Source organism: Stegostoma tigrinum, chromosome 18 (genome assembly GCF_030684315.1).
Source record: "Stegostoma tigrinum isolate sSteTig4 chromosome 18, sSteTig4.hap1, whole genome shotgun sequence".
Lineage (NCBI taxonomy): Eukaryota > Metazoa > Chordata > Chondrichthyes > Orectolobiformes > Stegostomatidae > Stegostoma > Stegostoma tigrinum.
In genome coordinates, this window is record NC_081371.1 from 15328094 (window position 1) to 15354755 (window position 26662).

The 26662-nt window shown below is 41.5% G+C and overlaps 1 protein-coding gene across 17 annotated transcripts in view; it reads left to right on the forward strand.

Annotated features, from left to right (window-relative positions):
- The window catches only part of cadps2 (Ca++-dependent secretion activator 2), a 607285-nt gene that overhangs the window by 512992 nt on the left and 67631 nt on the right, over window positions 1–26662 (forward strand). For 12 of the 17 annotated variants that reach the window (XM_059652338.1, XM_059652341.1, XM_059652344.1 and 9 more), the window contains 5 exons: window positions 2590–2737; window positions 5624–5638; window positions 13615–13689; window positions 17285–17368; window positions 19924–19956. In XM_059652338.1, coding sequence (XP_059508321.1) covers window positions 2590–2737; window positions 5624–5638; window positions 13615–13689; window positions 17285–17368; window positions 19924–19956 — 355 coding nt within the window. The remainder of the gene's footprint in view (window positions 1–2589; window positions 2738–5623; window positions 5639–13614; window positions 13690–17284; window positions 17369–19923; window positions 19957–26662) is intronic. The other 5 variants (XM_059652340.1, XM_059652343.1, XM_059652351.1 and 2 more) reach the window with 1 other exon arrangement.

Here is a 26662-nt window from a genome sequence, read left to right on the forward strand (position 1 = left end):
TGATCACTGCTCATTCACATTTCTGGGAATGGCCAGGTAAGCCCTGAACTTGGCTACATATTGAGTATGCAGGGCCTTTCATGGACTCAATATTCTTAATCATTGTGCGCATGCCACTCAAAGTAGCTGGACATGCATAGAGAGATAATAGGAACTGCAGATGCTGGAGAATCCAAGAGAACAAAATGTAGAGCTGGATGAATGCGGCAGGCCAAGCAGCATCTTAGGAGCAAAAAAGCTGACGTTTCAGGCCTGCACCCCGATGAAGGGGCTAGGCCCGAAACGTCAGCTTTTCCACTCCTAAAATGCTGTTTGGACATGCATAGAGTTCATTCATCAAACATGGGGATGATAGAAAACTGTGCAGCGTTTTTTGCAATAGATGGACTCTTGGAATTGTTGATCTCAGATAACGGGCTATCATTTACCAGCAGGGAATTTGAGAATTTCCTGAAGTTGAATTATATTCTACATATCAGGACAGCTCCATACCATCCATCATCCAATAGTCAGGCAGAAAGAGCAATCCAGAGTTTGAAGGCAGGCTAAAAGAAACAGCTGACAGATTTGCTAGATGCCAAACTGTCCCAGTTCTTATTTGATTATAGGAGCACCCTCCCTAAGACTACAGGGATAGCTCCAGCCGAGTTGCTACTGGGGAGGAGACTCCACACCAGGTTAAATCTGTTCTTCCCAGACTCAATGGGAAGGATGTGAAATGGCTTCAGGAACACCAATGCCAGACGTAAGACTCCACTAAGCAAGAGCGACAGTTTACTTCAGGGAATGAAATTTGGTGTTGGAATCACCAGAATGACCCTGAATGGGGTAAAAGGCATGGTTGACATGAGGTCAGGACCATTGATGTATAAAGATTGGGTAGATGCGATGTTCCTGAACAAGCACATGGACTATATGAAAGCTACAAACTCCCAAACGGTGTGGGAGCAAAATATGCTCATCCCCTTGACTGACTTTCCAACTGTTCTGGAAGCCATTGTTTCTCCCTCTCTGCAAAGCATTGAAGATACCTCAGAACCTGAGATGGACATGGCAGATGTCACCGTCTTGATGCCTTCGCTACCTGAAGAAGAGAATGAATTTCTTCCAAGACAGTCTGGGTACAAGAGGCAAGTTAATGCATGTTAAATGCCATCTGTTTCAGAGGCAGAGTTAGAGGAACCTGACCTGGGAGCTGAAGCGCTCCTAGGAGGAGCTACAAAAAAGGAAAACCCAGCCTATGTCCTCAGGTTTGGAAGGGGAGGGATGTAAGGATTGTAACGAGGTCAGCCAGGTGGTACTCATAGAAGTAAGAGATCTCTGACTGGCCCAGATTAACAGTTTCAATCAGGGAGCTCTGGCTGACAGGTAAGAACAGGAACGTCAGAGGTTCTGTTCACTCTGAGAGCAGATTAAATATCAAGGACTGTTCATGTGTAAATAAAGTGTAACTTGGTGAAGGGCTGCCGGCATCTATGGAGTTATTTCAGCAGTCACAGGAGTTGTGCAACAACAGCTTGGGGACAATGTCCACATTGAAACCTGATTGAAGACAGTTGGTTCTAATTGAGGGAATCCTTCTGAGACACCATCAGGTGGCAGAGTGTCAACCAATCTCCCATTCAGCATGCCAGCAGTAATGCCTATCTGTTGCCAGCTGGGCTTGGCAGCAGCTTTGACAGCTGTAAAGGTACCAGGGAAACAAAATAATTAAAACAGAATAAACAGAAATTACATGAATTTCAATAATAGAATCTACTTGTATCTGTCGTGCACTTAATTCAAGCTAACAGGCAATTTAACAGACACGCATGTTAAATTTCATCCTTCTAATCAGCCTGTCTGCTCTAAGTCTCTGTGATGCCATTAATTGCTTACGTTAGTGTGGGTTGAATTTGGTATGTTTATGGATATCTTTACTTTTGGAAGAATTTCCTTTCAATCACTAACACATACTTAACCATACCACAGGGGAGCACATACATGTAAATATTAGAAAGAGGAAATGTTTCATAAGTTCACTATGACTAAAATCAGTTATTTTTGTCAAACATGGACCGAAGTGTTTGATTTCTTTATTGATCATACAAGAAGAATTCAACCCTGCAAAATTTATTTTACCAAGAATTGTATGTTTTAGGGTAGTTGGAAGCATTATCAGTAATAAAGGATGTTTAAGCCTTATAATGTAGTTTTACATATTGGAGCCTCAATGTGCAATGACTTGATTTCATTTTACTTGGTCAGCTTAGCTGCTTTTGATACAAAGTGAGTGGCATAGTAGTGAGTCTGAAAAAGGCCTGTAATTTGTTCAGTTTTCCCATGGGACAACTCACAGTACCTTTAGTGGAGTTCTGGAAACAGGCTGCCATGTAAAAGAATATGCCTGGCGTGTGGAGCAGTAAATTTAGACATAAGCCCACCATTTTTATAAATGGAGATTTGGGTTATCATAACTGATTTTAAGTGTGTTTCCCTGCATCAGTTTGCTTGCATATTCCTAATTCTTTGACTATTAGCAGTTTAGCAGCAACTATCTACCAGCAGCAATCATATCTGAAAGACTGCATTTTTGTTTCTATTAAACAGAACAAGAGTTGCATTTGAAGTCAAGTTACAAAAAATGAACAAGTCAACAGATTTGCGTGTTCCTTCTTCTGTCTGTACCATGATCAATGTGCTTGTGGACGCCAAGAAACAGTCTACAAAACTGTGCATTTTAGAAGGTGCACAAGAGGTAGACATTAACTTTATTCATTATTTCACTTCTCTTTGTATTTTCCACTGTTAATGCATTGATTGCTTGACTTTTTTTTAATAAAAGCTTTTTCCACTGTGATTTAATTTGACAAATGTTTCAAAAGTCATTTTATTTTAAAGCATTGACTTTACATTTTGGGTGAACTTGAAGCTGCAACCATCCATCCCACCATAAAGCCCTATTCAGTTGTCCATTAGGACTGAATAACACCTTGTGTTCTGGGTCTGTTTCCTGACAATTAACTTTCCATAGAAATGCTTAATGTGAAATCAGGACTTTATCCTTTCATCTGCTTCAAATAGAAAATAAAAATAAGAAACTGGATTTGGTGTGATCTCACAATAGACATCATTCTTCACATGACAAAAGAAATGTCATGTTTGAAGCTGTACACTCAAAAAAGAGTGCATTTCCAATTGTTATGATCTCGGTGGAGATTGGTAGCATAGAAAAAGAAGAAATCCAAAATCCCGATTATTTAGTGAAAAATTGAAGTCACAAGTTTCCATGGTTTAAAATAAAAGAATTTTTAATATAAAGGAGTCAAACAAAGCAAATGCAAAATATTATGTTGTAATTTCTGAAACTGTCATTCAAAACCAGTTTTAGTTAAATGGGCAAATTATTGTCAATTATAAAAAATAAATTAGACATTAATCATAAGATGACAAATACAACTAAGGCACATCTTAAGAATTGGCACAGCAGCCCAGTCAACATTACATCTCTATCACAAAGTCCTTATAAATTCTATCTGTCTCACAAAGAATTTCAGTTGCTCCTCTTTTCGGATTTAGCCTGATCCTCAGCCAACAACAGCACACAACCAATCCACGCTCCACAGACATGTTTTTCACCAAAAATGGTTCACACCTGCAGACCCTTTTCAGCTCTGTTTGCAGTAGTCTGATGCGTGGATCAGATGCCTCTGATGCTGTGTTCAGAGAGCTGAACCATCTGCAGCAACAGTATGTGTTCAGATTCTGTATCTAGACTCCATTTTCTTAAGCTTGCCTGTTGTGCACCATGAGGTCACTAACTGAGTTCAGATGGCTCACTGTCTTTTTATAGATTTTCATTCATGTTCAGTCTTTCCAGAGATTTAGTTGCCATTCATAGTTTCCATAGAAACTGAAAGGCCTTTGCTGTTTCCCTCTTCATTAAGTTCTACCTCAAAAAATACAAACTTTGAAGCTACCCATTTCATCACACGATAAAATTAAAGAAAATATCTTAATTATTTTTCTATCTTAACCTTTTTTCTGAAAGCCTTACACAATTTGCCAAACAACAAATTAGTATGAAGTAAAATTAGAAAAAGTGCACTGTATTATCTCACCATTAGCATTCATTGGTGAAAATGGATTTCAAATGTATTTATTCAAATTAACAATTAATTAGTTGAATACATATTAGAAAATGTTTTGCAGTGTTTACTGAGTGAACTGTTTATGTGATTGAATGCTTTCTCCCATTATTGCAACAAAACATAGGGATTGATTGGTTAGGATCGGCTTCTGCTTTTCTGGCAGATAGGAATCGAGCTGAAAAGGTCCTATTCATCCCATGCTTGATTTCCAATTCTCGGCCATGCTGTGTGAATAAAGTTTCAAGTAGGAATGAACACACCATCCACACGCAGAGAAAGGAAAGAGGGAGACATGTTATAATGACTCAGTTCAAAACAGCATTGCTGTGCAGGCTGCTACCTGATGAAAGTATTCTCTGCCTCAGACGGAGTGAGAGCTAGGGAAATTACAAAAAGATATGTTTTTCTTTTCCCAAGCAATGTAGTTTATGGCCTTTCCAGTTGACAAATCCATTTGAAATTTGAAAAACAGTATGGTTTCTTGGGCGTATTGTCAACTTTTGAAAATAGGGACAATAAATCAGTGACAATATCTATCCTGTCTCCGATTGTCTGAGATTGTCGTGCTTGCCTGCAAGATTTTTTCAAAGCCAGCCTAATAAGAGGTTCCAATTTGGAGCTCTGTCCAATCAAGAAGGGTGGGCAGGTTCCTGAGGAACAATCAAAGGGCCTGAAACTCTGCAAGGTTGAAAGCAACTTTGGGAGAGGTGAGCAGTGTAGAGATAGCAAGGAGAGTGTGAGGACACCTCAACATGGGGGTGCCAAATGAGCGGAGCATCAATATCAAAACTAAAGCTGGGTAGGCCCCTTGGGCAGAGGAGCACATTCTCCTGTTGATTAATGTGTTCTGTGGTTGAGGCCCATTCTATCGGGAACATCATTGAGGCATGAGTCCAATCCTACTATGCACCCAGTGCCTCAACTGAGTTGCCAGGATCAGCACTGAAAAGGAGACGGCTAGGAGGATCCTCAAGCAGCATTCCTAAGCTCCTGTTGTCCTTACAGTTGGTAATTACTGACCATCTGTCACTGTCAGACAGGGACTGATCCATCACTCACCAGTTTCTCGAAGATCACCCAGAGACAGGAATGTGGCAGCCTGTGGAACAGATGTTGACCTTTCATATTTTGTTCCCAATCACATCTCCATTCCTTCTTTGCTGGTGTGATAAGATTGCATCCCTAATCTTTGCTGTTTGCGGGATATTTGTTATGGAGAAGTGATTGTCTCCCCAATGTGAGATTTAAACATTTTCTATTTCTTTTGCTTATATCGTCATTGGAACAGAATAAATACATTTCATTTAAGTTCTCCCCCATTTAGTTGGCTTTTGACATTATCATTTAAGATGAGTTTATTTTCAGTCTTACGTCATACCCTCATGATTTACAGATTGACTTGAATTTTGGCTAAATGTTCATCATTGTCCTTTTTGCTTCTTCCTGTGTTCTGCCTTGTTTCCTTCATTTATGTTCCCCATCTCCGGTTCCAGTTTAATAAGCAATGGGTAAGTGTTGCTTTTGTTTATTTTGTGTTCCATCTTGTTATTAACCTCTGACGTTAAAAAAGGAGAGATTCTCAGTATGACATCCAGATATGAGTGGGAGCAAGTTTTGGTGACTTTGGTTGGAAGATTTGGAAATTGATAAGCAAGCAATGGATCAGCTGGCTTCCACTGAAACCAAATGCCAAAGGCGTTACCAAAACTGAGGACTGTTCTTATGTTTGAACCTGATTAATTAACTTTCTAAACATGTGTATTGGTGGTCAAAGGTGCAAAAATAGTAACAGTAGAAATTCTATATTATACAACTTTCTTTTACAATTTCTAATTTTACATAAGCAAAGGAATTGTTTCCTTTATCCAATATCTGTCAGAAGTTGCGTTGAAAATAATTGATCCCCTTACAAGTCTGCATCTTGTACACAGTAACTCTCTGCATCTTTTTTTTTGCAGCCCTGCTGTCAGCCCTGCCCTGCCCCATCAGCAAGAGATCCCTTCCTTTCTCTACAAACAATTTCAGTGTGATTCCATTATTGTGAACTTTGCATTTCTTTTCTCTGAGCTGTACTGCAGAGCTTGTAATAGAACAAATTAAAATTATTGCGAGCGTTTTAAAATTATTTTAATAAATAATTCTGGTTGCCATGGTGAAATGGTGAGCGCGCTGGTTTCTGAACCCTGTGACCTGAATTCAAATCTAACGTCAGCTTTTGTGCTCCTAAGATGCTGCTTGGCCTGCTGTGTTCTTCCGGCCCCACACTTTGTTATCTTCAAGTCTAGGTGTAGCCTTCTTCCTGGTGAAGGGAGTGATGAGCATTGGAAAGTCTTGTTTTCTATACAGTAAATGGAAAAGCCCTGGGGAAAATTGATGCACAGAGAGAACAGAGTTCACGTACATTGTACCCTGAAGGTGGCAACGCAGGTCAATAGAGTGGTCAAGAAAGCATATGGCATGCTTTCCTTCATTGTGCGGGGTATTGAGTATGAGAGTTGGCAGGTCATGTTATAGTTGTATATGACTTTGGTTCGGCCACATTTGGAATACTGTGTACAGTTCTGGTCGCCACATTACCAAAAGGATGTGGATACTTTGGAGAGGGTGCAGAGGAGGCTCACCAGGATGTTGCCTGGTATGGAGCGCGCTAGCTATGAAGAGAAGTTGGATAGATTGGTATTATTTATATTAGAAAGATGGAGGTTGAAGGGGGACTTGATTGAGGTCTACGGAATCATGAGAGGCATTTACAGGGTGGATAGCAAGAAGCTTTTTCCCAGAGTGAGGGACTTATTTACTAGGGGTCATGAGTTCAAGGTGAGAGGGGAAAAGGGAGATATGTGTGAAAAGTTCTTTACACAGAGGGTCGTAGGTGCCTGGAACGTGTTGCCACTGGAGGTGGTAGGGGCAGGCACGATAGCATCATTTCAGATGTATCTAGACAGATACATGAATGGGCAGGGAGCAGAGGGATACAGATCCTTGGAAAATAGGCAACAGTTTCAGATAGAGGATCTGGATTGGCACAGGCTTGGATGGCCGAAGGGTCTGTTCCTGTGCTGTAATTTTCTTTGTTCTTTGTTCTTAAATATGTGAGCATTTTTGGAATTTTGAAATGCCACAGTGTTAAAATTATTTTAGCCTGATGGCTTTCTTTCTCACTTGGTATTAATGCCAAGCATTCTAAGGTCACATGCGTCATAAAGGAGGTAGGAATCATATCTTTGAATGTCTGCTTCGACGTGACACCTTAACCTCAAACTCCAGTAAGTCCTGGTATTATACCTACATGAATATTCCCATTGTGTGCAGTAAGGTGGACAATTTTCTGTAGGCCCTCACCCACGATGTAGCAGTGAAATTTCCACATTTCATTTTGGTGCCTTACAACAATCGAGGAAGAGGAAGTGATCATCCCATCAGTTTGGGCTGGATTTAAATCTGAGTTATGTTACAAAAAGAGCAGTTTGGTTTCCTTGATTCTGTCCTCCACTGTTCCAAAGCTGACTCGTACTTTGTCTATGCTGAGTCGACTACGTTCAATCGTGATTTAAGTAGGAGTCAACATTATGTGTTGCAACTGAACCATGGTGACACCACATTATTCTTCTATTCTAACTCCTTCTGTGACAGGAAAAAATATGAAAATCAACAGAGCTCACACACAATATAGAATGTTAACTTTAAACTATTATCATGAAAAGTAACATTTAGAGGAAGGTTGTGCAAGGTAAAATTTTGCAAAAGAATGTTTGAAATTTCAATCTGTTTAAGTTCAATATCAACGTGCAATTTTTTGTGTTACTTCACTTTTCAACAGAAATTTCCCCTCCATGTGTAGCATGTGTAATGGAGAGAAAGGTGGAAAAATTTGGGATCGGATTCTCAACGTTGAGAAAAGGATGATTTTCCACTTGACCCTTAAATAGTGACTTCTGAATCTCGCCACTGCGTGGTGACTGTCTTATGCCTATGCATTTGCATTTCCTTAAAACATCAATTTGCCTCCAATTCTCCTTTCTTCCATGAGAAACCAGATGGGTGCAAATGCTGAATGTAACTTCTTCCAGTGACACTGCATGCTGCATGGTTACCATCCTCCTTGACCCTATTATGTGCAAGTTGGCATCAGCAAATGACCAACCTCACCATATCATCATGCCTGCTCTCAGGGCAACTCGAACACCAAGCACTCAACTTCCTTAGGAGCTCAGGGACATCAATGAATTGCACGTTTCTTCCAACCTGCTTTGTGTGCAGGGACAGACAAGTATCCCATCCATCTACAAAGGATGCCTTTGTGCTTACATGTACAAATGCTTCTTATAGCTCTTTGCTTGCTTTCTTAATGCTGTCTCACTTTAGTGCTTACTAACCAGCCTCATATTGCTTTCTGAGCACACAGGGCCTTTAGTGCTCATTTACAAGCTGCCAAACTCTGAGCTTTGCACAGCTTTATAGTCCCGAGGGAAAGGCATGCAGCATGTGACAATGGGAAGCGTTGAACAGCCTGTCTATCAGTCAGACAGGGACGGATATGATGCTACATCATCCTCAGAACTGCAACAAGTGCAAGCAATTTACATGGCAAATACACTGCATGTGTTTCAAGCAAAAGATAATGTGTGTAGGATCAGTCCATTGTCGAGTAAAGAGGCACTACAGTCAGTTAGTGGATATGGCTGCAGTGAAGAGGCTCTTCCTATCTCAGACTGCTGGTTTGGCCATGATCAGTCAGGCACTTAGATGTGTCCTTGTAGCAGTTAAGTCTATACCAGGAGTACTGTTGAGACAGCAGCCCAGCAAGTGGACTGTCACATTTGTGCCTACCATGTCAGTGTGGGTGGTGGGACACAGTCAGTCCTGAGGGTTTCCTCACTAATGATCAGAGGGTTTATCATGAGCTGTCTGTGGAATCTTGGAAAAGCGGGCAACTTGAGTCTGGGGCGCATTGTGCTCCATGTCTGAGGGAATGCTGTCAATGAAACGGACCAGCAATAGTTCTCACAGTGGGTTGTCTCAGTGTATAGGAGAGGCTCAGACATGCCACAGTAGCTCTGGCCTCAATATCAAGTGGACCAACAAGGGCAAAGGAATTCCTAATGTAATGTGCTCTTGAGGTAAAGTGAAGACATCAATTGTTAGAGAAAGACACCCAACTAAAATGGGGGTGACTAGACTTCCACCAAAGCCAGGGGTTCAACAAGACAATAGAGAATATGGAGAATGGGAGAACTTCTACAACACAAGCAGAGCCTGAAAGTCACTCATGCTGACTGCGCAGTTACTTCACTTATGGAGCAAAGTAGATTAAATCTGTTTCTGTGTTTTTGTTTGTTTGAGGGCCGTGCTGGAAGCAATTGCATTATCGAGTCTCCTGCATTTAGTAACACTGCCATCAGTTCATGCTTCATCGCCAGGCCTTTCATTGTCCAAAAATGAAGAGTAAAAGTTATAGCCACAATAAATCAGGAGCCATTTGTATTGTCTGCACTAATTGCCTCCTTAGCTAAGCAAATGTAGTGAGAACAAAACAGTGAAAAGCTGAACGTGATATTCCCATTTCACGAACACATTACAGGATGTTAACCCATCACAGCTGCCAGATTCTCTCTCAGTGGTGTAAGTCTGCAGGAACATGGTCTGGGATACAAAAGGCAATCTGTATTTTAGTTGGAGGATGGTGGTGGAGAGCTGGCTGGCTGGCTATCCTGGTGGCTTCCGGACAGAATTCTACTCCAAAAATATGACAGTTTAGATGTTCACCATACAATTGGATACAGTAACATATCTCAATGATCCTTATGGAAGCATGACAGTGACCACCTTGAAAGGTTTTTGATCCACACATTGTGACGGAGTCATATGAGCCTTCATTGTTATGGGTGTGAGGGCTCAGAAATTTGTTCAATAAACATGTCAACATTCTGACATCCCACACTATTGACCCGCACAAGGAGAACGCTGTGACTGGAGACATTTTCCCTTAGTCCAACACAGAAGACAACATAGAAGGGAACAACAACAACAGCTCTGTGTTGCAAGTGCTTGCAAGAGCAGTGACCTTCAGCGGTGGCTGTACTACCACTAGAGGCAGAAACAGCAGGTAAAGATCCACCAAGGAGGTGGAGAAGAATGATGAGACCCAGAATCTACAGGCCTCACTGTCATTTTCTTCGCCATTCTGAAAGGTGCCAATTAAGGATGTCCTACTCCATCATTGCTGAAGTTTGAAAACTGCTAGAAGAGGATTTGCACTCAGAAAAACTGGGTGGCACTCCCATCCAAGTGGATTTCAAAGTCACAGCTGCCTTGGATTATTTTAATGCCAGCAACTTATTTCAAGGAGCAACTGAGGACTGGCATGCCATCTTCCAGTCCCCAATCCATTAATACATCTGGGACTTAATCGTGCCATTTTTCTCCAGATCGCACCTGTTCATACTTTACCCTTGTAATGAAAAGAATACAGCGTCTTGGGCATTTTCCACCATCACTGTCTGCCCCCAGGTTCAGGGCACTATCAACTGCACACTCATTGTTTGAGAGCACTCTACCAGCAACCTACCGAGTTTTTGTACAGAGGAGTACAAATTATATGTGACCACCGATTCCAAGTACTGGAGGTTTGCTCCAGTTCTCCTGGGAGCAGCCCTGGGGTTTTCTGTACTGTAGAACTGACAGGTTCCTGCCTTTAACCAAAGTCTCCAGCCCTTGCAGGAATGACTACAGGGAAACACATCTCCTCAAACACGGCTAATGACACCTTTTAAAAATTCTCAGACAGTTGCAGATTGAATATCCAAGACCTTTCATGCTTCCACCAGAGTCACAGTTGAACAGAAGATGAAGTTTCAGTTCTTGGACTGCATCAACAGGGCCTGACAGTATAGCTTAGGAAGGATGTCATCATCATGGTAGCATACTGTGTCCTTTCTAACTGAAACCAACAAAGTGAATGATATCCCAGATAATGAAATAGGGAATTGACAGAAATCTTCTGAGGATGAAGATGTAGACTGGCAATGAGGACATTAGCCAAGAAGGCCATGTGAGAAAGTGTGATTGAGCCAGAGAGAAACTAATTGAAACCCTCTTCCAGGATGAATGAGCTGAGTTTGAACTTTATTTAATTATTTCTGATTCTGTTGGCAATCGGGCAAGCAGCCCTTGTTTAAAGCAAGGGATATGTAGGCCTTTTCAGTTTTGCAATCCATGACTTTTTGGTGTTACTGAATAAATGTCAAGCTTCCATGCAGTTGAACATTGAAGTGGAATCACTTGAGGATACCAATATACACATAGTTGACATTCAGTGATATATCCTGCATGACCATGATAGAAAAGTCACTGAGACAGTCTACTGACATCACATGAGGTGAAGGTTAGTTTGCTCTTACAGCATGTATAAAGATATCATATCTGAACATTATGTAGGGAAGTCTCTCATGGGTGCAGCGAGGCAAATGATTTTGGAGGGAATTACCCTGGACAGACATGCAATGTCTAAATGATCAGGCTTCAATTCAACAGGAGACAGAATAAGAACAGTTAGCTATTTTGAGGCAACTATTGACCAGTTTACCTGTTTGCATAGATGGTAATGATATTGTCATTGAATGTTTTGGTGAGTTGTAATTATAAATATACAGTTAATGGTAGGGCTTTGGGGAGTGTTGCTAACAAAATGTCCTAGGGATGTAGGTGCATATCTCCTTGGAAGTGGAGTCGCAGGTAGACAGTGTGGTGAAGAAGGCACTTGGCACGCTTGCCTTCATTGTTCAGAGCATTGAGTGTAGGTATTGGGATGTCATATTGTGACTGTGCAGGACATTAGTGAGGCTGCTTTTAGAATGCTGAGTTTGATTCTGGTCCCCCTGCGATAGGAAGGATGTTGTTAAACTTGAGAGAGTGCAGAAAAGATTCAGAGGTAGTTCTGCTAAAACGCGTACTTTGTTAACATGAATTGGCTGTAATGTGACTGATGAATAATGGAAGCTGTTTGGAGAAACCAAACTTCCTACTGTCTGGATAAAGTGATTTTCTATAGCAGTTTCCCTGCAACATGATTTTTTGTGGCATTTTTCTATAATACCATTTTCTATTGCACAAGGTCACGCAATAACACAACTATCATGTTATAGGCAAACTACCTGTACAAGGATGTTGCTGGGATTGGAAGGTTTGAGCTAAAGGGAGATGCTGAATGGGCTGGAGCTTTTATCCATGGAGCATCAAAGGCTGAAGGGTGATTTTAGAGGTTGGTATAATCATGAAGAGTATGGATAGGTGGAGTAACCAAAGTCATTTTCCGAGGATGGGGGAAGTCAAAAAATAGAAGATGTAGGTTTGAGGTGAGAGGAGAATGATTTAAAAGGGACCTGAGGAGTAACTTCTTCACACAGAGGGTGGTGTGTTTATGAAACAAGCTGGCAGAGGCAGGTTCAATTGCAACATTTAAAAAGCATCTGGATGGGTATGTTAATAGGAAGGTTTTAGAGGGATATGGGCCAAATGCGAGCAAATGGGATAACATCACATTGGGATGTGTGGTCAGAGTGGACAAGTTGGACTGAAGGGTTTGTTTCCCTGCTGAAAGATTATGAATCACAGAAAGGAAAAATTAACTGATGACCGCAAAGTTTTTGATATTTTTATATGCATGCACGACAATCCTAATCAAGGCTTGGTACTCTACAGTCCTTGAAGTACCAGGTTAGTTCTCGTAAGTAAAACTCCCTATAAATGACAATCAGGTGTATGGAGACAATATTGTCTGTTATTAATAAAAGATGGGACTCGTTAGATATTTCATTAATCATAACAATTTAAAGTCTGGCGGTTCACAAAAAAATAAGAATAACATGGTTCTTGAAGAATGCTTTATTTATCACCTATTAATTTGTTACTAACCTTCCAGCTTTATTGATCGAGAAAAATTTAATTTTATCTTGTTAAATTTGTTGTTACCAAGAATTCTGTGAACCCAAGTGAACTGCTGCGTGCTGTGCGAATGCAGAGCCCCTTTTCCAGCTAACAATCAGCATCTCTCGTTTCTCACAGAGCAGCTTAAATGACTTAAGAAAGAGAGTTGTCAGACATAAAATGTTGCATTAATTGAATCTTCTTCCAGCCTTTCATTCATCCAAGTGGATGGGTCTTTAGAAAAAGCACACGGTTGTCCTAATTGCAATGAAGCCGACAAAAAAGTATCCTTCACATTCCTGTGCCTGAATGAGGTCTACAACTCAATTCACTCAGATAATAGACCTATTAGCTGCTTAACGCGACAGTGTACATGGGAAGCTTTCCAGCACTGAATGTAAAACAGCATTGGGTGGGGAGATTGTGCTCAAGGTTTTCTATTTGAAATCCCCCAATTATAGTTTTTAATTGTGTCTGAGGTAGAACAAGACATTGTTTTCACAATCATTTCTTCTTTTCTCTGTCAATTTGCAACTTTGTTCTCATTTTCAAATTACAGCAGCAGTATCACTCAAAGATCGATGATTTGATTGAAGAAACCTTCAAAGAAATGATTTCCCTGCTGGTTTCAAAGGTAAGAAATGGTTGGTTGGGGAATTGTGCTGCTTAATGGATGTGACGATGCTAAAAGTTTCTCCTAGCTCCCGACACTGTTTCAAGGCAAGGCAACGTCAAATCATTTCAGGGATTGAAACTGAACATATTGGGGTTCATTGTGGGCCTTTTGCAGTCCTCAAAACACTTAATTCACTGCTCGATTGACACATTACAATAATCTGGAAAAAAATTCATTTTTTAATTTGTACAGGTATACCACATGCTATGAATTATACAAATCCAGAGATTATTTCTTCATTCACTGTAGATTCTTAAAAAAGGAATGCAGTGTTTACATGATATCTCTCAATGGCTGTAGAAAGGACACATCAGTCATTGGCACTTGCAATCATTCAGTTATGATAAGTCAAAGTGTGTGTTCATTCTTTTTTTGTGTGCCTGAGACAGTCAGTAAAAATATCTGAAACCCTGTGCTCAGTGTCAAATGTAGTGGTGCCTATTATGATTCTCTTCCTTTCTACTCCAAGTAGGTGTTTCTCACTGCAGTGCTGAGTCTCAATTCATGAGCATCAGCATGCTACGTTAATAATCCACAAGTCTTTATCACCAAGCAACATCTTCCTTTCAGAATGCTGGCATAAGAACCTGTCGCAGTTAACATTCTTGTAATGTTTATAGGCCATTTGTATTAATTTGTTTATATAATTTAAGGAGATTTTGTTGTGCATCAATATCAAGATAACTTAGGTAACTGGGCTCCATCTTTTTACTGATCCCTCTTGGTTGAGATACAAGGTTGCATCTAGTCAGTAATCTGCCCTGTACTGATTACATCATTAGGTGGCCTGCAACCTGGAGAAAAAGTTTAATTTTGTGTTTAGGATGTTAGAGATCAAAATTCTTCAACACTTCTTTGCTAATTTTATAAAACATGCTGACTGCCTGAGCTATTACATGAAGATAGGCCGTTTAATTAGGCTGCTGAAAAATTATTACACATATGAAGTTCCCCACAAACAACAGGAAACTAAAGTCAGTACACAAAATGTTTATGAGTGCCCATAGCACCGAAAAAAGTGTTTAAAGTGTTTCACAGAAGCCAAAGGAACAAGGCAAAGTATCTAGCTAGGGGAGTTGATATGGGGTAGTTGGGAGGTAAGTAGTCAGTTTTAAAGAGGGCATTGGAAGAAATAGAAAGATTGAGAAGGCATATTCAGCACAGATGGATCTGGATGTCTGAAGCCAGGCCTATCAGTGATATGGCCAAAGGGTGCTAAGGATTAACAAATGAACAGTTTGGCACAACAAAGCGATGGATGTTATGGTGAGTGTTGTAACATGGGCAAAGACTATAAAGTGAAGGTGAAGTAAAACAGGTGATTTTAGGAAAGGGCAAAAGTAATAAATTTGAATTGTTGAATTGGACTGCTTCGCCTTCAGGTTTTTGTGAGGGAAAGAATACAAGGAGCTAAGTTTTGGGTGAGATGAAATTTATAGAGCATGGAGGATGAGAGTTCAGTCAAGATAGCATTGGATTAATCAGCCTGAATTTTCCAAAGTGTTGGAAGGACAAGCAGAATGGCAGGAATAGTTGTCAGGAAGGGAGCCTGATAGCTTCCTGCCACTATCTTATGTTGCCACTTACAAGAATGTCAATGGCTTAGACACTTGTCAAGAGGCCAATTGAGCCAACTGATTGGCCAGATAAGGGCCAGTGCTTGTTTTCTGCCAGCATGAGGCCATTACCGAAGGGCCGACCACTAGGTCAAACCGGGCAGCCCTGCAGCCAGGGAGGAAACACCTTATATGGAGGCTCCATGGTACCCCCCCCCCCCCCCCCCCAAGCAGCAAAAGCACCACCAAGACTCAGCGGTAGACATCCCCCCCCCCCCCCCCACCTTCCCGGTAAACCTCCACAATGGAGACCGGGCTCATCGCTGGCAGCTCTAAGATGTGGGCCACCTTCACTAATTGGATGACAGCTCCACTACTGACTTCTTAATTGGTTGCCACCAGCAAAATGCTGCCCTGACAGCTACTGCTCACTGGCATGTGGGTTTGCCTCCTGCTTTCAGCTCTGAAGCTGGAACTTTTCTGTCACCTGGGAAGTTTAGCCCATTGAGGCTGGGGCAAAGGGATATGTGAAGGGTTCAGTGGCAGATGAGGTGAGATGGGTTTAGAGGTGGATAGTGTTCTGAAAACAGGATGAGAAGGTCTGTTTGGACTGAGTGAAATACTTAGGTTCGGGAGAGTCTGGCACAGCAACACGAGAGAAGGAGCTGTATTGACGGACAAAATTTTTGTCAGGGGCCAAAGATAGTGCCTTAAGTGACTGTACCATTTAGATTAGATCCAAAAGTAATTACATCTTGTCCAAGATTGGAATTAAGAAAAGCAATCTGACACTTTCCTTTCTTGATTCCTCCATTTTTTCCAAAGGAAAAGAGGAGACCGTCAAGAACTCATCTTGAGAATACTGCAGTCCTTACTTCTTCAGCTTACCTCTCATTCTGAGCACTCTCCTACATAAATGTCTTAAATATGATTGCAGGTTATTATCCCCCTCTTCCTTACCTCTGGCAGTGTTGTTCCTCCAATCTGGCAAGCCTACAGGAAATATGATAGGAAACAGGACACGTGAGGCCAGCAAACTAATAGAAACTGAGGAAAGGGAAATTAAACGTGAGGCTTGGTAAATGGAGGCAGCATGCAGAACTTCCCTTGTTCTGTAACAACTGGACCAAAATATTCCAAAATGTGCAGGGAATTGGGATGTCATGTTCAGACTGGACAGGACGTTGGTGAGACCACTTCTGGGGTACTGTGTCCAGTTCTTCTCGCCCTGCTATAGAAAGGATGTTATTGAATTGGAGAGGGCTCAGAAAAGATTTACCAGGATGTGCCCAAAACTGGAGGGTTTGAGTTGTTAGAAAAGACTAGATGAGTTGGGACATTTTTCACCGGAATGTAGGTTTGAGTGGTGACTTGATAGAGGTTTATAAAATCACAAGGGGTTGACCAGCAAATGTCTTTTCCCTAGGGTGGGAGAGTTTAAAACCAGGGGGCAGTTTTTAAGGGGAGAGGCAAAACATTTAGGAGGGATCTGAAGGGCAACATTTTCACACAGAGGGTTGTTCGTACGTGGAATGACCTGCCAGAGGAAGCAGTAAGTGCAGGCACAGTTACAACATTTAAAAGACATTTAGACAGGTGCATGAATAAGAAGGGTTTAGAGGGATATGGGCCAAATGCAGGCAAGTGGGACTAGGTTAGTTTAGTTTAGGAAACCTGGTTAGCATGGATGAGTTGGACCAAAGGGTCTGTTTCTATGCTGTATGACTCGATACACAGTGCACATGGTGAGAAAATATGCGATAGAAGAGTTATCTCTCCCAAACAGGTAATACAACTTCATTTCAAACTGCGTAAGATCATTACCCACAGCTCATTCTTGTGTAAAATTTATAGGATAACTGGTTAAAACAGTAGAGGTTTGTTGTAATGTGTGTTCACATTTCATGTGATGGCGTAACTGTTTCAAGAATCTGCCCCATATGTTTATTAGATCCTAACATGGTTATGAAATTTTCTCCCCCCAACTCCACCTCAAGTTTGTGTTCGTACTGGAAGGTGTACTCTCCAAATTGTCAAGATACGATGAAGGAACTTTCTTCTCCTCAATTCTATCATTCACTGTAAGTATACCGAAGAATTCATACTATCTTTTATGAATAAAATACTGCAGTACGCTAATTGAATTGAAACACTTTTGAAAGTCTTGAAATCAAGCATTTGCTTACTTCCTGCGAATGGATAGAGTCTTCAGGGAGAAAATCAAAAGCAGCCCTCTAGTTTTAGCTGCGGAAATTTATTTTGAGGCCATAGATTCATTTGAATTGAACCAGCAAGTTGCAGGCAGCAGAAGGACCTTCTAATCCAGATCACTGGATTCAAACCAGCCCAGAAACTACTGAGTTGACAGCAAAGTAAGGAAGAGGATTTGGAGTAGCAGTTCCCAGGTTAATTTTGTGGGCTTTGAAGAAAGTTCTTCTGGCTCCACAAAAAAAAATTACTTGGCTCACACATCGGCAAAGCTGGTCAGAGAGTGCATTCTGCATGATTAAAGCCAGTTCTATCCTAAACCATCAGTTACAATCCAATTTGCAGATTGAAGTAGGCTCACAGACTGAAACAGACCTACAGTCTCAGCTGCCCAGCAGTAAAATTCACAGTTGCCCAGTTAACGGGCAGTTAGGTTGAGGCTAGTACCCCATTTCAACAAATTAAAATTGACGCCATGATGGGAACCGGCAGTAGTGACGAAGCTGGCTCCCATCTATGCATATCAGAAAATCAGCTGGATCAGAAACTTTATATGAAGGTTCATCCACTCATATTCGCACTGGTTAAATTATCGTCTTCGTTTTAATACTTTCCTGATCCTGGTACTATGTATCCATTTTAAAAAAAATTTTAAAAATAATTCTAGTATATTTGCAAATCTATACTGAGGGCCTACACCAACAACTTTACTTAGTCCTCGACACAATAAAATTATTTTAACTCATTGAGTTCTGAAATTGATATCCAGGGATGCACACCTAGACATCAGCGCATGGGACAAATGGTTTCCTATCATCTATACTGCTGTGGTTGTCTGTCCCTTCCTCGAGTACTGCGCTGTACCTCAGACTCTTTCTGCTTGTATCCAACATAGCATTCCCCTGACTTGTCTCATTCAAGATAGAGCAGACCTGACCATTAGAGTTCTTCTTGGTTTCTTCTGAACCAAGCATTACAGAAGGATGAGGCCATACCTGAAGCAGCCAGTATATGACCCCACTATCAAGGATATATTTACCTCCCCCAACCTTATCTGCCTTCCAGAGGGACAGCTCTCTCCGCGACTCCCTCGTCCACTCCACACTCCCCACTAGTCCCACCACCCCCGGCACCTTTCCCTGCAACTGCAGGAGGTGCTACACCTGCCCATACACCTCCACCCTCACATCCATCTCAGGCCCCAAGGAAACCTTCCACATTAAACAGATGTCCACCTGCACATCCACTAATGTGATATACTGTATTCGCTGTTCCCGATGTGGCCTCCTCTACATCGGGGAAACCAAACAGAGGCTTGGGGACTGCTTTGTGGAGCACCCACACTCGATTCGTGACAAACGACAACACCTCTCAGTCGCGAACCACTTTAACTCACCCTCCCACTCCTGGCCTCCTCCAGTGCCACAACGACATCACCCGAAGGCTGGAGGAACAGTATCTCGTATTCCGCCTTGGAACCCTGCAACCCAATGGGCTCAATGTGGACTTTACAAGCTACAAAATCTCCCCACCCCAACGTCATCCTAAGACCAGACCCACTCACCCCCGCCTTCTGTCCGTTTTTTATCCCTCCTATCCGGTCCTTCCACCTCACAGACCATCCCCCCTTCCCCCCACTTCCTACCTACTAACCTCATCTCTACCGCCTTGACCTGATCATCTTCCTTCCCATCTACCCGCCCCTCCCTCCTCACTGACCAACTCCCATTCCAACTCCCGACCTACACTCACCTGTACTGGCTTCATCCCCACCTCCTTGACCTGTCCATCTTCTCTACGTGTCTGCTCCTCTATTCACTTTCTATCATCGCTTTCCCCTCTCTCCATTTATTTCAAAGCCGCCTCCTCCTCCCCCATTTCTGAAGAAGAGTCCAGACCCGAAATGTCAGCTTTCCTGCTCTTCTGATGCTGCCTGGTCTGCTGTGTTCATTCACCTTGTTATCTCTGTGATGTTCTGTGTTTGTGCACTGACAGCTGACAGTAAACAAATAGGGCAAAATACATTGTTAAATTTAAGAGCTGACCCACTGATTCTGCAGCTTTAACCACGCAGAACAGTGTACAGTTTGTACTTCCTCTGCCTCACAGAAACTTGCTTGCAGAGATTAACACCACTGTGTAATAAACCTCCTGATGTACAGCTGACTTTAATTCTGGTGCCTAGATGTGGGACAGGGACAGATTTAACTAAAACCTCAGTTTATGTCGAACAGCATCCAAGTTCTGATTTCTACTGTGGGAATCCACTGCAAATATGTAACAAACGTTGATCTGTAGCTGGTGAGCATGGAACTCGGAGACTCCAGCCATAGCATTATGGTGGAAGGGGTTTCTAGAGTTAGCTGGCTTTCACTGTCACCTTCTCTTCCGTGCCTTGTATCCAATCTTCTTTTCTCTTTCTCCGAAGGTGAAAGCTGCTGCAAAGTACGTTGATGTACCTGTAAGTATTGCTACTTTGTGATTTCATTTTTGAGTAGTAATTCAGAAAGTCAGTGAGTTATTGACGTTGACTGTGCAACCTTGAAATAGGAATGTGTTACATTTGCCAGTGCAAATTTAAATCATCTGGAGGTGCACAGAAAAATTTCCATGAAAAAGGAGCATTTTTCAATTTATTGCTTTAATTCTCTTAAAATCACAATGTTTTTATCCCTGCTCCAAAGCAGTAATAGATTAGATTCCCTACAGTGTGGAAACAGGCCCTTCGGTCCAGCAAGTTCACACCCCCCCACCTTGAAGCATCCCACCCAGATCCATCCCCCTATAACCCACACACCCCTGAACACTATGGGCAATTTAGCATGGCCAATCTACCTAGCCTGCACATCTTTGGACAGTGGGAGGAAACTGGAGCACCTGGAGGAAACCCACGCAGACACGGGGAGAATGTGCAAATTCCACACAGACCTGAGATTGGAATAGGACCAGGGACCCAGGATCAATGAGGCAGCAGTGCTAACCACTGAGCTACCATGCCGCATATTAGAAGTGGAGCTGATTATATCTGGAATGCACAGTATCTTAAATAGGAAAATGTGAATATTTCTTTCCCAGTTGTGCTAACAAAATAATCTGGATCAATGGTAGTCAATTGTATCAATTGATTAGTGCATTTTGTGTTTCATGGTTGGGAAGTCGATTGAAGGGGTGAGATAAAGTAGGGGAGAATAATGAATTTTCTTGACAGTCTTTCTTGCATTAATTCTTAGATGCCTGAAGCACATTGACAGCACTTACTACTGTGAACTCAAAGCTTTCCCTACATTTTAGTGCTTAAAGGAAAGTATAACTCTTCTGTGGAACTGAAATGGGCTGTGATGTCTTTATGTTTTCCAAATGGGTGGGGGACAACCAAGTGAAATAGATTACACAATTGCACCAGAGCAAGAGGCAAAGGAAGTGCTCAAGGCAGTAGGGAAGAGATATAATTGAAATGTTGATATTGTTGGTAAGTGCTAACAGCAGAGAAAGAGTCAACCCCTGCAAACAAGATGATCGGGAAAAGAAGGGGTAATCAAAATGGAGAGTATAAATTGTGGTTTGAGGTTGTTGATCTTGATGTTGAGCCTGAAACAGAAAAAAAGGCCATATGAAAAAGGAGCCTGAGCTTGTGTTGGACTTTGCTGGATTACTGCAAGAGGCCAAAGATAGAAATGTGAGCATGAAAGCAATATGGTGTATTGAAATTATAGACAACCGGAAGCTCGGGGTCAGTGCTTGCAAATAGATAGAAAAGATGTTCAATAACAGTCACCCAGTCTGACTTTGATTATGCTAACGTAGAAGAAATTACATTGTGAACAGCAAATTCAGTAGATTAGCTTGAAAACATTGCTTCACCTAAAAGGCACTACTGGAGCATTGGGAGAAAGGAGGTAGAGGGGCAATTATTCTATTTTCTGCGATTGCATAAGAGAGTGATATGAGGGGGAGGTTTTAATGAAGATGTGGTGGGACTGATGGAGGAGTGGACCAGGATGTCCTGGAGCATTAGACCATAAGGTACAGGAGCAGAATTTGGCAATTCGGCCCATCGGGTCTGCCACACCATTTGTGTCTGATACATTTCTAAACCCTATTCTCCTGCCTTCTCCCTGTAACCTTTACTAAACAAAAAATCTATCTATCTCTATCTTAAATACTGTCAGCAACTTGGCCTCCGCAGCCTTCTGCAGCGATGAGTTCTGCAGATGGAGAGAATGATAACTGCAGAGAGCTGTTTGGTAGTGGCATCAGAAATGGCTGAGGATGATGCTTTGAATACATAGGGTGGTGTGGTGAAAAGTGAGGACATGGGGAACCCTGCCACTGCTCCAAGAGGGAGGGGTAGTGATGGGGCTGACATGGCTGAGGGTCAGCCATGGTGTGGAGGATCCTTGGTTTAGGCAAAAACAAGACATTTCAGAATCACTCCTGTGTTATTATTGGAATAGAAACAATTAAGACTGAGAAACTGTGAGAATGGAATGGAGTCCTTTATAAGGGGTGGGGAAGAATCATCAAGGTAACTATGCATTTGTAATGGATAGTGGAAGCCTATCTCTAGAAATGGAAACAGCAAAGTCAAGAAATGGAAAGAGAGAATCCGAGATGGATGAGATGAAAGCGACAGAAGAATGAAAATTGGAAGCAAAATTGATTAACTTTGGGGAGGGAATTCCAGGATGTTGATCCAATGCCACTGAAGGAATGGCCTTCTATCTCCAGGTCAGGATGCTGAGCGGCTTGGAGGAGGGCATGCAGCTGATGTTGTTCCCATATATTGGCCACATTTGTCCTTCTAGATGAAAATGGCCGTGTATTTAGAGGGTGCTGTTTAAGGAGTCTTTGTGAATTTCTGCAGCTACTGAGTGTCACTGGTGGAACGAGTAGTTGTTTGTGGATGTGAACCCCGTTCTGAGGAAGGGTCATTGCACCCGAAATGTTAACACTGATTTTTTTTCTTCTCTGATGCTGCCAGACCTGCTGAGCTTTTCCAGCAACTTTTTGTGCTCCTGATTTACCGCCTCTGCAGTTCTTTCAGTTTTTATGCCAATCTAGTGGCTGCTTTGTCCTGGATGGTATCAAAGTTCTTGAGTTGGAGCTGCAGTCACCCAGGCAAGTGAGAAGTATTCCAAGACACTCCTAACATGTACCACCTTAGCTATGCACAGGTTTTTGGGAGTTGAGATGAATTGCTTACTGCAGGATTCATAGCCTCTGATCAGCTCATGTAATCACAGTATTTATATTCTAGTCTACTACAATTCCTGGTCAATGGTAGTAGGGGATTCAGTGATGATAATGCTGTTGAATGTCATGGGGTGATGATTAGATTGTATCTTATTGGAGATGGTAATTGCCTGGCATTTGTGTGGCACAATTGTTGCTAAGAAATGGAAAGATATTTAAAGGAGATGAGGTCAGTGACAGTCCTAGAAACAATACTTTGCTGTTAAGAGTCTGGTTATGATAAGGGATAGACAGGAAGAACGTGTTAGTTGATGTTTTAAACTGAATTCTTTGTCTTTTCTATACTATACAGATTTTTTAGCTTAATTTGGTAAGTGATGGGAGGAAAATTAAAGTTTAACCAATCCAGATGGAAACATAAAACAAACTAGTTTTTATTACAATGGTAAAAAATGCATAAAGAAAAGAACACTTTATGATGCTTCAGTGCTGCTTACAACTTTACTGTTCACAGAAGAGCAGAATGATTGCTGTATACCAGAAGACAAATCAAGGTGTAAGCTCTATGTGTGAATCTATTCATTAGACTGCAGCTTTTTATTTGTGTAATGCCAGTCATGTTAGCCAAAGTGTTCTTTACATAGTCTGTTATTATTGAGCTATAGAGGGAAGAATGGATATCTCTGATTGTATTACAATGGTGTTTAGCTTTGGTTTCAGGAGACATCACATTACAAGACAAAACTTGAGTAGTTTGTACCAATGATTTCAACCTTCAGATGCCTTGGAATAATTACATTTGTGTTTGTTATAGTAGTAACTTCCATTACAGGTACAAATGCTGGACTCACATTTCCTCAGAGTTAGCCAAAACTCTCAAGTCGAATTCTGATGTAAGGCGAGTGATGTGGCTCGGAAACAAGTTGGAACTGAGCATGGTATTCCCACTGGGAGTTGAGCTATTCCCTAAGCTTCTCAGTGACCTTAGGGTGAAAAGGAAATTTGTCTGGCAAGATGGCTTAACTTATTGCATTACTTGCTTACTGCTTTTATCTTGATAGTGCCCAATGTACTGCCCTCAGGCAGAATGTGGGCTTGTATTATGAGTCATTGGTGACAGTGTTCAGCCTTTTTTCCTATCTGGAATATCCTAGAATTTCAAATGCAACTGCTTTGAAATTGGGTTGTTGCTAAGAGCAAGAGAGATTGAAAGATCACCATGATGTGGCTACCAATTTTGCTATCACTGAACTCTATGTAGCTTCCTACGATCTCATTTTGCTGAACCAATTTATTATTGTAGTTGGGTGACTAATCCACACCCACACTTCAGTGGTTACTGCATGCTTTCCCTGTCTTCGTTGGGTCTTTGAATTCCCAGAAGAGTCGGAGCTTGTCTGCCTGGTCCAGCAAGATTGTGCGTAATCAGACTTTGTGTTGCATAATGAGTGCTTTCCACCTAAATTAATCATATTTTGTGCTGCATGTCTTGCCATTTTCACCACATTGCTGCAGTCTTATCACATATAGCCGTTGTTTCATCTTCAATTTGTGACTTGGATCTTTCAGGAAGAATTTTATCCCTCTATCCACCTCTTACTTCTGACCACTGAGGCGGCATGATTGATATCAATTCTTCAGTTGGTTAGTGTCTGTAGATTTTCTTGTTTGGGGATTGAGAGCAGTAAATTTTCAGTCTAAGTTTAGAACTAGAGGCAAATAACATTCAAAATAGAGGAAGATTCTCAATCTCTTTAGGTTAATGTTCAATTCCCACAATGGTTTGACTTGATCTAATAACAAAGTCAACATGAAGTGAACCTTGTTACTTGCTGAAAATGTGGAATGTAGCAGAAAATATTGGAAGCCCTCAGTTTGGCCATAATGTATCTCTGGAGATAGAAGCAAGGGTTAGCATTTTAGGACAATGACCTTGTGTTCAAATTCATGTTCTAGCAAGTAACTTAGACTGACTGGAAACTGTTCATCAAAGAGTCTAAGTTGCTCACTTCACTAATGTTTATTTACATTTGACCTAAAGTGCATTTAGAGCCATCCACTGCACCTCTTGCCGTGCCCACCTCCCCTCCCTCCACCCTTCTCTCATCAACCTCTCTGCATGATCCCATTCAGTGCCTCCAAAGCAAAGACCTGGGAAAAGGCAACATGGAATTCCTGTCAGTTTTTGAACTGTCTTGAAAAACCACTGTTGTCTATTTACATACTGCCCTGTACGGAAACTGACAAAAGAAGGAAAGAATGAGTCGGGACGTTCAGAATGATTCATGTAGAATCAATTACGTTGAAATCTAATTGTTGTTGCCAAGGGCCAAATAAGAACACCATTTTAAGTTACCAGGAACCTACAAGCAGTATGAAGATGAAAATCCAGTTCATCTGTTTTTAGTCATGATGGTGATTGAAGAAGGAATGTAAATCTGAAAATTTCTCTGCAGTTGGAATGATGGTCTGAATGGATGGAATGCCACTGGATTGCAGAGAGTAATAGTGCAGTCAGTGAAACCGCACATCACGTTTCCTTCTGTCTGAAGCCGTATCCTAGAGCAACCAAACATGGGTAGATACAGGGAGGATGTTCTTGATCGTGGGTGTGTCCAGAATTAGGGGTCACAGTCTGAGGATTCAGGGTAGACCATTTAGGATGGAGATGAGGAGATATTTCTTCATCCAAAGTGTGGTGAGCCTGTGGAATTCATTACTACAGGAAGTAATTAACGCCAAAACATCGAATGTAAGTAAGAGGCAGGTAGATACAGCACTTGGGGTGAATGGGCCAAAGATTATGAGGTGAAAGCAGGATTAGGCTATTGAGTTGGACAGTCAGCCATGATTGTGAAGAATGGCGGAGCCAGCTCAAAGGGCCAAATAGCCTCCCTCTGCCCCTATCTCCCACATTTCTGTGTTTGCAAAACTGCCACTGGTGCTCCAAGTATTGGTCGAACATTTTATCTAACCCCAGTAACATTGCTAAAAATGACAGAGAGATGCTACCTGTCTGTGGTGGACAGCAAAATCAAGAATTCTCTATGAATAAAGACATGCAGATGCTGAAAATCAGAGATAAAATCATGAATTACTGGAAAAGCTCAGCAGGTTTGGCAGCATTGACAGACAGAAACCTTTTGGGTCCAGTGACTCTTCTTCAGATCTGAAGAAGGATCACTGGATCCAAAACATTAGTCCTTTCTGGATGACTTCATGGATGTAACTAATAAACTTATCTATATTAGTGACCAACCCTTGCAGAATATGTTTAAAATTCTTGGACTAATGTATTTTTAATAGAGGTTCAGTGTTGTTCAAATCTTTAGTGAAAATGTGGACCACTGCAAATTGATCTTTCTGCAAACACTTTTACATTCCCTGTCTGGCCTTCGCACTTGTTCTTGTGTATGTCAGTTTTCACAATACTTAGTACCTAATTCTAAAGGATTAGTGTTGTGCTGCTGTCTGCAATTTGTGGAATGAAAGGTGGTGTATGGTCTGCAAGCCTCTTCAGTTCTTCAGGCTCTTCAGGAAACTTTTAGAAATGCAAGGGTTGCATATCTTACAATAATAGCTAGCTGACAGCCCAATCAATAATACTCACCAAGTGTTTTATTTTGTAAACCATAATGTTGTCATTACATCCTGCTTGTGAGTCTGATAGGAAGGACAGGCAGGACCAGAGTAATGAACCTGGTGGGACTGGCAGTCTGATGTGTATTTATTTTAATGCAAGGAGAATAACAGCTTAGGCAAATGATGAATACTACATGGTTAAAACATTGTACTGCCATTACAGAAATTTATTTGACAGAAGAGCAGGACTGGCAGCTCAATATTCCAGGGTTTGGATGTTTTCACGCAAAACATAGGGATGTAAAAGGAGCTGGGGAGTTACATTACTGTTTGAGGAGAATGTCACAACTGAACTAGGAGAGAACATTTTGGAGGGATCATCCAGCGAGGCC